General features: G+C 26.7%; 2 protein-coding genes across 2 annotated transcripts; both read left to right on the top strand.

The window, feature by feature from the left end:
* Positions 1 to 528: 528 nt before the first annotated feature.
* Bma-zipt-9 (ZIP Zinc transporter family protein) lies at positions 529 to 4,416 on the top strand (the record flags this gene model as incomplete). The annotated part of the gene is made up of 10 exons (XM_001896964.1): positions 529 to 624; positions 862 to 967; positions 1,677 to 1,764; positions 2,109 to 2,203; positions 2,515 to 2,649; positions 2,788 to 2,847; positions 3,089 to 3,174; positions 3,675 to 3,809; positions 3,885 to 3,989; positions 4,249 to 4,416. The coding sequence occupies 10 exons, from the start codon at positions 529 to 531 to the stop codon at positions 4,414 to 4,416; spliced, it is 1,074 nt and encodes a 357-aa protein (XP_001896999.1).
* An 839-nt stretch (positions 4,417 to 5,255) lies between these two features.
* Positions 5,256 to 10,253, top strand: Bma-fre-1 (flavodoxin family protein; the record flags this gene model as incomplete). The annotated part of the gene is made up of 13 exons (XM_043082554.1): positions 5,256 to 5,408; positions 5,807 to 5,935; positions 6,329 to 6,405; positions 6,551 to 6,686; positions 6,822 to 6,983; positions 7,338 to 7,527; positions 7,727 to 7,866; positions 7,935 to 8,123; positions 8,335 to 8,450; positions 8,663 to 8,749; positions 9,143 to 9,284; positions 9,682 to 9,748; positions 10,102 to 10,253. The coding sequence occupies 13 exons, from the start codon at positions 5,256 to 5,258 to the stop codon at positions 10,251 to 10,253; spliced, it is 1,740 nt and encodes a 579-aa protein (XP_042938488.1).
* Between the last annotated feature and the right edge of the window lie 5,884 nt (positions 10,254 to 16,137).

Genomic DNA, 16,137 nt, shown 5'->3' with positions numbered 1-16,137 from the left:
ACAGAGAAATTATTTGCAAAAATTTTGAAACAAATTGTGAAAACATTTGTTTTTTTTTTTCAAAGATAATTACAATGTCAATATGTTTATGTATATATTCATAGAAGATATTCATTTTCTTATGAGTTAATTTTTTAAAAGCAAGCAAGTTAAAACAAATACTTTTTTAGTTGTATCTTATTAACAATAAAGCTAGCATAGCAATATTTCCATCAGCAAGAAATTAGCAAATTTATTTTTTTATCCAAATGGAATTCAATCGTTGAAAGTATATTCTACGGACTTAAATTTTGTATAATTTTGACATTAGATTATGTCAGCCAAACATTTTCAAAAACGCTCGAAACAATCCGTGTAATTATTCGGAAAAATTCGATGTTATTAAGATTTCATCCGAAATTCATGACTTTGTTTAGGCAATAAATACCATTCTATTTTTAAATTATTCTATTTTTGTTTGATTAGAAAGATGTTTCAGCACAAACAGTGGTCATCTAAATTTCAAAGCAATTTTTTCATAAGCGAATTATGGATAATTTTTACTTGTTATTATATTTGTCGGTTGCAATGTTTATTGGAAGTTTTGTAGCTGGATTAATACCTCTTGCATTCAACATGTCCGAGGTACATTAACTCTAAGAGTAATTTCTTTTTTAATTTTTTTTTAAATTGTTTATGATTAAATTTAATCATAACATTCCCTTTACGTAGATTAAGTATACATGAAAAAGATTTGCCAATTTTTAATCAGTTTTCTAGGTATTGATTGCAATCGCTGTGACAGTTTATCATGAAATATTGAAGAAAAAACAAATTACAATTTAGCTAGCAAAAATTTTTTACTGAAGCAAGTTTTTTCAGAGACGAACACGTTTATTGAGCACATTTGGAGCAGGATTATTGGTTGGCACAGCTTTATCTGTAATTGTTCCAGAAGGTGTTGAAGCACTCTACATTGTTCATACTGGTACTTTACTTCTCTTTTTTCTTTTTCTTTCTCTATCCCTCTCTTTTCAAGATTATTTTTTTCTTAGATAGCAATTTTGAGATTTGTTTGTTTTGAAAAATGTCGAAAATTTTAACATAAAACATTTCATATTTTAGTTTAATGAAATTATAATTTTTTCGAAAAGTTATCTTGGAAAACTCGTTATGATACGTTGGATAATGATGAAATATGTGGGATGTTTTCTTGATGTTTAATTTTATTTTTATTGTTAAAATCAATAAATCTTGTACTCTCTACAAGTAACTTATACTCCGTAGATAGGGAAACGATTTAGATATTAAGCATTATAAGCCTTCCACATTTGCATGCAGTCATATCACGTTTAAAAGGTATAAAATAATAGAAAAAAAATATTTATCTCATTGATGATATCGGTAGATATTCTGAGGCGAGATGCTGAAAAAATCTTTTCTGAAAATGCTACTACTTTAATCTATTTCATAATTACAATAATATTTGTTAATCTTTGACGTGACTAAATTTTTCGTACATCACCAAAATAACATACTTTTTTAGAGTGGAGATAATGAAAGATTTTTTCTTGATTCAGTGATAATGATAAGGTCTAGTTGAACAAAAGTATCGTCAAAAGGATACTATAAAAGAACAAACTCAAACATATTTATATCACTTAAATGAAATGATAAAAAAACTCTCTTGATTTCAGAAAAGTATTTGCCGGGAGCAGTGCAGAGTGACGATAGGAACCAAATTATATCGAATTCATTAACACAACCCGTTGCATCAAATCTAGGGTATGTTTATGTATGTTTATATTTTCATGATTTAAATAAATAAATAAATATATATATATATATATATATATATATATATATATGTACTAATACCCAAAAAATTGCTTATATGGATTAGCAGATGAAATCGGTCGATATGACCGAAAAAATTTAAGAACAAAATTCGAGTCATTTTCATCTATCTTTTGGATCATTTTTAAAACCTTATTACTAGTAATTTGGTGAATTAACCAGAATTTCAAAAAGAAATATTTTATTTTTATTAATAAAATACTGTTATTAGTAATTTATTAATTCAAAATTAGTATAATTACTTAAATTAATAATTTTATATTCTAATTCAGTGGGAAAATAATTTATCCAACTAATTTTGGCAACAGTGCTGTTGGAAAAGAAATGGTAGGACAAATGCAGCAAAATTCTGTTATGAGCAAGAAAGGTATTTTTTTATACAAGAAGTTAAAATCCAGGTGTTTTATGAAGTGGTATTGATTTGCCGATAGCTGATGAAGGATAAATAAAGGAAATCAACTCAATTTAATCTCATTTTTGTGTTCTCTCATTCCATCCGACAATTTATATAAATTAACAGAGTCTATTTCCGATACATTCAGTTATGCCATGACGCATGCGACATTGATTGATTAACAAATTTTGGTAGAATTGATGCTAATTTAACTATAGTGTATTTTAGATGATCTGTTAAGGAAGGTTTTACTAATTAAAGAAAAGAAGATTAATTTTTTACAGAAAGCGATGAGCATAGGCATTCCGAAGCATCGGTTAATTTCAATGCAATAAATCAATCAATAGGATATTCACTAGTTTTTGGTTTCTTATTTATGTTTCTTATCGACCAAATCTCGAAATATTTATCATCGAAAGGTATTTGTCAATGAAAAGTATTATCGAAATATTTATCATTGGCTGGTTTTTGGTTTCTTAATTTTCCTATCGATCAAATCTCGGAATATTTATCACCTTTTTTGATAATTATTATGCATGTTTCAAACTGAATTTCAGATGGTGACCGTACACATTTTAAATTAACGGCAACAATTGGTTTGGTCGTACATGCAGCTGGTTTGTTATTGCAAAAGTTTTTATCACAGATTGCTTTAGTTCTGATTTATTTTGTAAATTTGATTGTAATTAGTTCATATAGTTAATCTAAAATCGAACTTGGAAATGTTGTTTCGGCTGAAGATTTAATTGCATGTGGTAAATTAGAATTTCTGAAAGTTGTACTTGTTGAAATTATAATAAAAATTTTTTGAATGGCTTTTTAAAATTAAAATTTTATTTTTATTAGTAATATTTGCAGCTGATGGGGTCGCTTTTGGCAGCGCATCTGCAACAAATCGCGCCGGTGTACAGTTTATTGTTTTTCTTGCTATAATGCTTCATAAGGTTGATTTTTATCATTCTCTCTATTAACAAAATTATTTAATGAAGTTAAGCTTTAATCCGTAATTTAATGGCTAGTTTGATCATCACTGCACTTCTGCCGCTTTTATCAAAGCGCTTCCATATGTTGAACATTGGTTTTTTCCTTTCTAATATTGCATCTAATGAGTTTGTCGTTTTGTGGTCGACTTTCTTCCATCTTAATTCACTTAATCTCCATTCCTTCATCCAGACGAATTGTTACTTTCAGCTTGTTTCCTGATAGTTTATTATTCATGAAGCTTCTGACTTCCGCTTCCCAGTAAGTCGTCTAAATTCAAGATCCGCATCTGCATTTATTTAACTCCGTGTGCTTTTGTCCCTCTCTACTGCTTCAGCGTAATGATTTTGAGCCTCGAATATTTATCAAAACATTCATTAGCTTTTCCATATTTCCTTTTGTATATTTTTTATGCAATAAAATACTTCATTTCTCATATTTCAAATATTTTAATGCATTAAAGGCTCCAGCGGCTTTCGGTCTGGTCAGTTTTCTTCTGGTGGAAGGTATCGAAAGATTCAGGATACGCCGCCATTTAATTATCTTCTCAGCCGCAGCTCCAGTGGCTGCAATGGTCACATATTATCTGATTGTTGTTGTGAGTTTTTGAAACTTTTCTTTGAAGTTAACATGTAATAATCGATACGTTATCATTTGTATTTTTAAATTTCAGGTTGAAAACAACAAATCTTCAGCAGATTCGGCTACTGGAACACTTATGTTATTTTCGGCTGGAACGTTTCTATACGTTGCAACTGTACATATACTTCCAGAGTTGGTAAGTTCTAAAACAATTCTAAATTCTTTTGTTAAATGAAATTTCAATAATGATAAAAATTGTTAATATTTTTCCTATTATATTCGTTTTCTTGAGTTTGCATCTTTGATTAAAATTCTTTTTTCGACATCAAGACAGGTTCTTTCTGCTTTAATCAGCAAAAACTCTATGATTTTTATTACATTTTCTTCATATAGCACAAGTTGAATGTATGCTGCCATAAAATGTAAACAGATAAGTCGAAGAAAATTTGTTCCAGCTTGGTTCCAACGTTAAGGATTATCAATTAGTGAACAATGCCACAGAAGGTAATAGTCGAGGATATAGTGAATCAAGAGCATCGTTAAAGCTTGTCGAGTTAATATCAGTTGCTGTTGGCGCAGTTAGTCCGATATTTTTAATCAGTAGTCATTCTCATTCTCATTAACTCGTATTAATAAAGTACAATAAATATTGAATTTGTTGAAGAAGCGAAATAAATGCCTCCATCAATAAACTGTATAAATCAATATAAATGATATAAGAAGTAACAGATGATATTAAAATTGTTATAAATGATATAAATTTGTCATCAATTTAAGATTTGTAATAAAATACACTTGCATTTGAAATATATCCATTTGTTATTTGCTGTAGAATAATTATGATTACTTGATTATTGTAAGTTGAACAGTTTGTGAATTAAATATAATGTATGATTGTTTGACAACAACTAAGATTGATCAATTAACAAATGAATATAAGAAATTTAACTGTTAAACAAATAAAATAAAATAATGGACTTATGTTGCCAAATAAAATACATTAAACTGAGTGTTTAATTCTCACAAATATCGGAAAACGTGATGTCGTCTTTATAATAAATAAAGGAAACGAAGGGAAGCACTACGAAGAGAAGTCACATGTTTATAACCTTTTACTTTTCCCGGAAATTGTTCAATTCTAAAAGTTGTAATTGAAGAGTAAAAGTTGATTATTTAATTCCATTACATTCTTAATCTTAGTAGGAAATGTTCTAATAGAAATTATCAGCATCCTAATAGAAATTATATAACCAATAGGAATAAATCTAAGGAAAAGGATATGTTAGAATGTGAAATATAAGTGATAGATATTTCCATTATTTTGTTGATCAAAAAAAGTGACGAAAAAGTAGTTCATTTTTTTTTTTATTTTTTAAATTGTCCATTGACAAGGTTTGTTAAATTTGACTTCTCACAAAATTTGATAATTTCAGTATTTAAATCTTTTTTTTTTCCAGGATTAATGGAAAAGTTTTCCTCATCTCTTCCTGCGTTGAAAATTCTTTATGGTAGTGAAACAGGTAATGCGCAAGATGTTGCGGAAATGTTATGGAATGATGCACGATATCGTAATATCCCCGCTGAAGTGTATAATTTTGGAGATTATGCAGTGCAGGTTTGAAAGTTTGTTTATTTCCGTAGGAATTCTTTGCAAAAAGAAAAAAAAAAATTTTTTTTCCCTTATGTAGCTCTTTCCAACAAATTAGTTAATTTATTTTGTCAAGAGTTATAGTATTTTTTAGAAACCTCATTGAGAGAAATTTTGCTTCTTTTCAAATAATTCAAAAATTCCATATCGAAAATTAATTAATTATTCAATAGGATCATTCTTCCGATGTTAAGTATACATTAGGCAGTAATACTTTTTAGTTTTAGAAGTTAAAGTCAACATTTTTAATTTCACTCTTTCTATCAATATTAAAGATATTTCCACGTTCTTCTTTATATTTCATATATGAAAGCAAAATGTTTTTCTCTCTTTTTTTTTTTAAATTTTTAATTAGCTGTTTTTAGAATTTGAACAATGAATATTGTGTGATATTTGTAGTCTCAACCAGTGGACAAGGTGAAATGCCAGCTAGTTTACGTTACAATTGGAGAATTTTATGTTGTAAAACGTTACCAAAAAATTTGTTACAAAATGTAACTTTTCATTTTAGATTTTATCATATAGAAATTGTCTTTTTTTTCTCACTTTATTTCTATTATTTTTTATGAATTTTTATTTATTTCTACTATTTTTAGCTCTACTATCTTCTTTTTTAATTATTGGTCAATACTCCTTTATATGTGTTATGGCTATGTTTTTTTCTTACACCACTTTGTATTTGGCAAAAGTTTTGCATTATTTAAAATATTTGATTAGATTAATTTAATTAAATGATATTTTCAGTGTATTTTCAATGTTTTAATAATGAAAAGAAATCTTTCTTATAATAATAGTAATAAGATCATAATTTTATATTAATCTTTTGTTTATTAGAAGAAACATCTATTTTAGATCGTAGCTTATTGATATGCATATGAGGATTTCAGGTTCACTTAGCTGTCCTTGGACTTGGTGACTCAACTTATCAAAAATATAACTTTGCCGGAAAGAAGCTATATCGAAGGTAAAAATATTTATTAAATGTATAATGATATTACATATATTTGCTCATTTACTTTCCTATTTATTTATGTGAAATATTTGAAGCATATCTTTATTACACATTATTTTTACAAGTATACTATATTATCTAAACTAAAATTTTTTAGATTAAGCCAATTAGGCTGTTCATTTTTGATGAACTTAGCTTTAGCAGACGATCAACATGAATTAGGAATTGAAGGAACATACGAGCCTTTTCGGAATGAATTATTTCAACAAATCTGGGAAATGAGGTTGTATCCGGTATGAACATGACATTTTATGTTAATGAATTATTTCATTTTTTCAGAAATTTAAAAACTAATAAATTTAATGATTTTTATCACAAACAGAAATTACTTTATAATTTGGAATATATGAATTAATTTATACATTTAGGGTATGATTTTGAATCCTGATGATAGCAAATGTTTACCATCACGTTATGAAGTCAGTTACGATGAAAATTCTTCACCACTTTACAGTGATAGCAAAGAAAATTCTTTCGTAGAAACAACAGTCGTAAATAATAAACGATTAACAGCGGAAACTCATTTTCAGGTATTCTTATTTTGAACATGCATCTAAATTTGCCAAGTATTATTGAATATATTTTAAACCTGTAAAAGCCCTCATTTATTTATCTCAATTATTAAATTCAAAGCAATTATTAATAGTGCGTTTATGTCCTCCGATCAGTCTTAATTTTAAAAAAATTTTTTCTTGATCCTATCATTTATTTAATTCACTGAACTAAATTTTCTTGTATTTTCTGGATACACGACTGATCACAATAGCCATGAATGTCGAAGAACTTCGGTATGAACTATATTATCAATATATTTTTCAATTTGCAATAATTTCAGAAGTTTTAGAACTTTTTCTTGAACAATTTTAAGATTATTTAAGATATAGACACAATTATTGCTCTCCCCTTGCAGTTATTCTCCTGGTGATGTGATAATGGTACATCCGAACAACTTGAACGAAACACTTAGTATAGCTTACGAAGCACTCAATATTGATGATGATTTGCTGAATCGTCCTATTACATTACGCTCACGTGAAACATGTATTTCACTGCCTCCTTCTTATCTTTATAAAGGTAAAAATTTTTACCTTTTTTTTTTTTTTTATAACTTCTAATAAATATTTATTAACGGTAATTGAAATAAAATTTTTCTTCGTAAGAGCAAATGTTACCAATATTACCATACTTATTTTCTTTCTTAATTAGATAATTTTAATAATTTTACCAGTTATAGTTTTTCTAATTTTAAAAGAAAAAATATCTCAATTTTTAGACAAACTATCTTTACGGCAATGTTTTGAATGTTATTTTGATTTGCAAATGGTTCCACGCAGATCATTTTTTCGGACACTTGGAAAGTTGTCGACAATAAACGATGAGAAAGAACGACTTCTTGAATTAGCGAAAGATATTGTAAATTATAAATTTTATTTAACATTTTATGTTGGATGTATCCAGTGAATGTATTTTTTGTTATGCAGGATGATTACATGGATTATTGTTGGCGACCTAGGCGAACAATTGCAGAAACATTGCGAGACTTTCATGCGACAGCTCGAGATATACCTGTGGAAATGCTTTTCGAAGTTTTTCCTCTAATTCGTCCACGAGCATTCAGTATTGCTTCATGTCCATTAACACATGCAGCTATCCAGTTGCTTGTTGCCAAAGTTAGATTTATCACTGATTATGCACTTTTGGTTTGATTCTACAAACTTAGTTGATTCCTCAACTCTAAACAAAATTTAAATATAAGCTTATGTTATGAATGTGTTTTTTTTTCTCAGAAATTGTGTATGCTAAGTTAAATTATGTTTGATCAAAGAACTAATGGTATTAGAATGAAGTATCACAAAGATTTGATAAAAAATTAATTTTCAGGTGGAATATATATCGAAACGAATAACGGCTACACGATTAGGTTTATGTAGTAATTATTTAAGTCGATTACAAGAGGGTGATACTGTCCTGGTGAAAATTCGTCCAGGAACTTTTAGGTATTCTTAGACTAGTTTCCGGGCAATTAAAGGACTAATTTAACAGCCAGGTTAAACAGTTCATAACTAATAGATGCGTTTTAATAAGAAACAAAACAGGGATTTTGAATTTTGAAAGTCTCTCAAAACCAGCAAATATTGTATTGTCTAGAATTCTTAATTGCATTAAAATGATTTTGAAAATTTGATGATTTTTATTCATTCCTTTACAGATGGCCTACCAAAAATGACAGTTTAATATTGGTTGGACCTGGTACTGGAGTAGCACCGTTCCGATCAATTTTAGCTTATCGTAAAAAGTATATACAAAGTTTATCTTTATTTTTCATGCTTATTTCTTCTTAATGGATCGTTTAGTTGCTCTGGAAAATCAAAATTCAGGTTCATCCGGCTGTTTCATCCGATGGATCTTAAATAATGAACAATCTTCAAAGATACTTGCCCAATGCATTATTTTTTAATAATAAAATTCTTATTAAACAATGTGAATTTAAATATCAGAGTGTCAAATTCATGTCTAATAATTTAATTTCTTAATACAGTGTTAGTAAGTCAAGTTAATATCTGTTAATATTTGCTAAGCAGCTCCACATGTACCATAAAAGGAGAATTAATTGTGACTGTCTTTTATTATTTTTTTTTTATTTTTATTTTTTTGAAATTTCATTTGAATTTGTTGAGATTGTTTTCAGACAATTGCGTGATGAGAAAGAAAATTCAATATTATTTTTTGGATGTCGAGGAGCTCAGAAAGATTTTTATTTCGCTGAAGAATGGCAAATATTGACAGAAGCTCGGATCATAACAGCATTTAGTCGAGATCAGCAAAATAAGGTGCAAAATTTAATATTTATTTTGTCCTATAATGCTTCGGGGATTTCAATTTGATGTTTTGTCAAGTAATTCAGTTTAAAGTTTAAAGTTCATTTTTTTGCGATATATGTTAATGTACTTTTTGTAGATAGTTGTAGTTTTCTCCATTTAAAGTTTTATTAGAAATTATTTCTTAGTATTTTCTGCTATTATATTTTGGTTATTTACTAAGGAATAAAGAAGCATTCGATGCAATCAATTTTATTGATAACTTTAGTGACTTTTAGAATTCTAATTATTAATAGCATCGTAATGTCGTGTGCTATAGAATCAACACTACAAAATATTTGAATAGCATTGACTTTGTGGAAAATTGTTTCTTGGGAAAAATTATTTGTGGAAAAAAATGATTTTTCAGATTTACGTACAAAATAGGATTGAAGAGTACGGTAACGAAATATGGAATCTGTTAAAAAATAATAACGGTAACTTGTAATATATGAAAATCATATTTATGTAATGTTTCTAATTATATTTATGTAAATAATTATATTAAAGTAAAAATTTATGTAAATTATATTAATATATTTATATGTTTATACAAAAAGTTATATTTATATAAATAACTCTATATTTGAATAAATAATTAGATTTATATAATGCAAATATTTTGTTGAAGAAAATGATGATTAAATTATCCATTTCATGATACTTTTTTGTTTTAAAAAGCGATTAGAATTTTTAAAAATTATAGGAGAAAAAGATTTTAGAAAATATTTTTTGCATCAATTATATATTAATAATTATTTAATGTGAACTAATTTTAACAATTTTTTAGGTTATCTTTTTATAGCAGGGAAAGCTGGTGATATGCCAGTTGAAGTAACTGCATGCATAGAAAAGATTGCTGATGAAAACGGTGAAAATGGTAAACAATTCATACAAATGCTTGAAGCAAAAGGTCGACTACAATATGAAACATGGAATTGAGGAAGACGAAAGAATCATATATGGCAATTATAATAGAAGGATTTAAGATGAGAAGGAATTTGCTTTTATCATTTACATTGTTATTTTTTTCTATCAAATATGATGCTATTTTGGTTTTTATGATTCAAATTTAACACACTAGTGCTATTATTACAAGAAATTTTGCTTATTTAAAAGAATTTGTTGTCGAATATTTTTTATTTTGATTTAAAAATATTTCAATATTTGTATTCGAATATTTCAAATTGATTACTTCAATATTTATTCATGTTTTTTACTAAACATTTCTCTTTTGTCTCGTTTGTCTTTTATCTCTCTTTTGTTTTTCGAATTCATTCCTCATTTAGTGCATAAAATACAATTATTAACATATATATATATGATTTGGAAAAATTTTTCAGGGTTATTTATTTAGTTTTTTTTTTTAAACAAGATATTAAAAAAAGTGGAACCGTTAGGTTGTATAAATAAATTCATTTATCCTTATTTCAATTGATCGATTTTGTTTTCTGTGAAACGTATTGACAATGAAATCAAATATTGTTTATTTTATGAATTTATTGATCTGTTACGCTTCTAAATTAATAAATATGAAAATTTTTCTGAGAATATATCAAGTGTAATATGAAGAAATAAATTTCATTCATTCATTTAAATTTAACGAATTATTATTACAAATATCTTAAGATATCGAACGTTAGCATACTGTCAAGTTTTTCCAACTGCAATAAAATGTGCTAATTTCTTATTGGTATGTTGTAAGACATACATTTGTTGAGTAATTGTTGGATAATTGAGATTGAAATTGCAAGCAGATAAGTTAATATGTTTAAAATTTTATATAAAATGAAATCTTGAGATGAATTTGAGTTACGAATCAATAATTTTATTAGCGCAGAAGCAATTTTCATTTTTTATTAGTCTTCGACTTTTTGTCTTTTTTCTTTGCAAAAAATTGATGCCATTTATTGAGATAAGAATTTTCCGATGAAATAAATTCTGTCTAAAAAAAAGGAAAGAAAAAATTTTATCAAATGGACAACTGTCCAGATCAATCTTCCGAAATATATTCATTCGTTTTAATTTGATTTCATTTTATTAGTCTTCGATCACAGTTGTTCCATGCTTCTTTATAGATTCCAAAAAAGTATTATGATAGGTAAGTAATCCCAAAATATTGGCCTTTTCATTTTTATAGGATAAATCTTCTTGATGGATAATACTTTTTATTCATGAATTAGTCTACACATGATTTTTCCATATTTAATGTAATTACTTTTTATTAAAATAAAAGGAACAAATAGTATCTCATCTTAATGATTATAATCTAATTTATAATGTAAAAAATATTCTTTTTTTTTAATTTGTAATTATTTAATGAATGTAATCATCGCATACAATTTCTTTTCTTTTTTTTTTTAATAACCATCGTTCAAACATAATTATTATTATTATTATAACGGACTGTAATCGTTAAGCAATTAATAATTACTATTTAGATGTGATATTTTTGAATTGAATACATTTACAAAATTATTCTAGTAGAAATCATTACTGATATTATCAATTGCTATTTTCTACAAATGAAAAAAAAGCCACCAATTCATTTTTTATATTTTTTGATCTAAATTCATCATAAAATTTTGGATTGTTAACACTCATTTTCCCTTCTTTTTATCAGCTAAAAAATTCACAACACAATATTGAAGTTTTTTAAATTTCAATATTCAATTATTTTTAATCATAACTTTGAAATCAGCCAAGTCTTTCTCTTGCACGAATAATTTTTAAATTACTCTAATCATTATTAATTATTAAAAGTTTGACATATTGACATTCAACACTTATTTAAGCATTCCTTTTCCCTCTATTTAAATACATTTCTCTTCTCTTCATCTATATTAATGCTAATATTGCATTATTAGTATCACTATTTAAGTATATCTATCTATCTATCTATCTATCTATCTATCTATCTATCTATCTATCTATCTATCTATCTATCTATCTATCTATCTATCTATCTATCTATCTATCTATCTATCTATCTATCTATCTATCTATCTATCTATCTATCTATCTACCTAATCTATCTACCTAATCTATCTACCTAATCTATCTACCTAATCTATCTACCTAATCTATCTACCTAATCTATCTACCTAATCTATCTACCTAATCTATCTACCTAATCTATCTACCTAATCTATCTACCTAATCTATCTACCTAATCTATCTACCTAATCTATCTACCTAATCTATCTACCTAATCTATCTACCTAATCTATCTACCTAATCTATCTACCTAATCTATCTACCTAATCTATCTACCTAATCTATCTACCTAATCTATCTACCTAATCTATATCTATCTACCTAATCTATCTACCTAATCTATCTACCTAATCTATCTACCTAATCTATCTACCTAATCTATCTACCTAATCTATCTACCTAATCTATCTACCTAATCTATCTACCTAATCTATCTAATCTATCTACCTAATCTATCTACCTAATCTATCTACCTAATCTATCTACCTAATCTACCTAATCTATCTACCTAATCTATCTACCTAATCTATCTACCTAATCTATCTACCTAATCTATCTACCTAATCTATCTACCTAATCTATCTACCTAATCTATCTACCTAATCTATCTACCTAATCTATCTACCTAATCTATCTACCTAATCTATCTACCTAATCTATCTACCTAATCTATCTACCTAATCTATCTACCTAATCTATCTACCTAATCTATCTACCTAATCTATCTACCTAATCTATCTACCTAATCTATCTACCTAATCTATCTACCTAATCTATCTACCTAATCTATCTACCTAATCTATCTACCTATAATCTATCTACCTAATCTATCTACCTAATCTATCTACCTAATCTATCTACCTAATCTATCTACCTAATCTATCTACCTAATCTATCTACCTAATCTATCTACCTAATCTATCTACCTAATCTATCTACCTAATCTATCTACCTAATCTATCTACCTAATCTATCTACCTAATCTATCTACCTAATCTATCTACCTAATCTATCTACCTAATCTATCTACCTAATCTATCTACCTAATCTATCTACCTATCTATCTAATCTATCTACCTAATCTATCTACCTAATCTATCTACCTAATCTATCTACCTAATCTATCTACCTAATCTATCTACCTAATCTATCTACCTAATCTATCTACCTAATCTATCTACCTAATCTATCTACCTAATCTATCTACCTAATCTATCTACCTAATCTATCTACCTAATCTATCTACCTAATCTATCTACCTAATCTATCTACCTAATCTATCTACCTAATCTATATCTACCTAATCTATCTACCTAATCTATCTACCTAATCTATCTATCTACCTAATCTATCTACCTAATCTATCTACCTAATCTATCTACCTAATCTATCTACCTAATCTATCTACCTAATTTATCTACCTAATCTATCTATCTATCTATCTATCTATCTATCTATCTATCTATCTATCCTATCTATCTAATCTATCTACCTAATCTATCTACTATCTATCTATCTATCTATCTAATCTATCTACCTAATCTATCTACCTAATCTATCTATCTATCTATCTATCTATCTATCTATCTATCTATCTATCTATCTATCTATATCTATCTATCTATCTATCTATCTATCTATCTATCTAATCTATCTATCTATCTATCTATCTATCTATCTATCTATCTATCTATCTATCTATCTATCTATCTATCTATCTAATCTATCTATCTATCTATCTATCTATCTATCTATCTATCTATCTATCTATCTATCTATCTATCTATCTATCTATCTATCTATCTATCTATCTATCTATCTATCTATCTATCTATCTATCTATCTATCTATCTATCTATCTAATCTATCTATCTATCTATCTATCTATCTATCTATCTATCTATCTATCTATCTATCTATCTATCTATCTATCTATCTATCTATCTATCTATCTATCTATCTATCTATCTATCTATCTATCTATCTATCTATCTATCTATCTATCTATCTATCTATTTATCTATCTATCTATCTATCTATCTATCTATCTATCTATCTATCTATCTATCTATCTATCTATCTATCTATCTATCTATCTATCTATCTATCTATCTATCTATCTATCTATCTATCTATCTATCTATCTATCTATCTATCTATCTATCTATCTATCTATCTATCTATCTATCTATCTATCTATCTATCTATCTATCTATCTATCTATCTATCTATCTATCTATCTATCTATCTATCTATCTATCTATCTATCTATCTATCTATCTATCTATCTATCTATCTATCTATCTATCTATCTATCTATCTAATCTATCTATCTATCTATCTATCTATCTATCTATCTATCTATCTATCTATCTATCTAATCTATCTATCTAATCTATCTATCTATCGAAATTTAATAAAATCTTAAATTTCATATAATGCTTTTTTCAACTTACAGTAGTTCAAAAAATTTGAAATAAATCAAAGAATTAATAATTTAATAAATTCTCATTGCTTTTTTCTCCTTTTTGGAAAATTATTAGAATTCATTATTTGAGCATTTCGAGAATGTAATAAGACTTGTATGAATAATAACATTCGCTAATATTACAATATTCTGAATGTTTACTTCCTCTCCGATGACGAATATGACCAAGATAACAATGATGATGATGATAATGATACATAAAGTTATCATGATATCTTTTAAATCATGAGTGAAAAAATAGAAAATACAACTTTTCCTTCTTCCCACACACCACACCATTCAATATTAATCCCAATTCAATCCAATCTTACTCCAGTTTCTTAGTATCAAATATCGATGACACATGAATCACCACAATATATTATCATTAACGATGTTTTTAAAGAAGAAAATTATCGAATTCTTGTCACCGGAAAGTAAGCAACTAGTATTGCCTGTTTCAATATGTCTGTATGTGTGTATGTCATACATACATATGTGAGTCTTCGTATATGTGTGTGTGTGTGTGTCAATTTGGTGGCACTATTGCCATCATCAACCATCGTGAGAGAATTCCTCCGGTCTACTTGGAGAAGTGTTTACGGTTACATTGCAGTATAATTCATCTCTATTGTCATCTCGAGAATGTCATACTTTTCCACTTATTTCACATAAACTCGTAATATATTTCTTTGTTGCATTAAATGGAAAGCAATTATCATATTGAGTAATGCCATTTAAATTTTATCGAAATGTCACATTAATGATAATAATTATCATGATTATGTTAGTGATAGTAGTAATGATAATGTTAATGATAACAATGATAATGATATGGAGAAATATTGACATTTGGAATTATGTATAGATGTTAATCGAATGGAGCAACCATTGCAAATACTATATTTCCTTACTTCTTACTCTCTGCTTCCTCTTCTATCTCTTTCTCTCTCTTTTATCGCTACTTCCTTTCCCTTTTTTCTATTCCTATTCATAGCTCTCTCGTTACTTATCTTTTATCATTTTATTTATTTATCTATCTTTTCCATTAAAAATGAGTAACGACTTTGAAATATTCGCTATTGCTAGTGATAATAATAATAATAATAATAATAATGATAATAATGATAATAATAACAATAATAATAACAATAGTGATAATAATAATAATAATAATAATAATAATAATAATAATAATAATAATAATAATAATAATAATAATAATAACAATAGTGATAATAATAATAATAATAATAACAATATCGATAATAATAACAATAATAATAATAACAATAATGATAATAATAATATTAATAATACTAGTAATAATAATGATAATAGCAATAATAATAAATAATAATT

Source organism: Brugia malayi (assembly GCF_000002995.4).
Source record: "Brugia malayi strain FR3 genome assembly, contig: Bm_v4_Chr4_scaffold_001, whole genome shotgun sequence".
Taxonomy (NCBI): Eukaryota; Metazoa; Nematoda; class Chromadorea; order Rhabditida; family Onchocercidae; genus Brugia; species Brugia malayi.
Note: the sequence above shows the minus strand (reverse complement) of the source record. Positions and strands in the feature narration are given on the sequence as shown.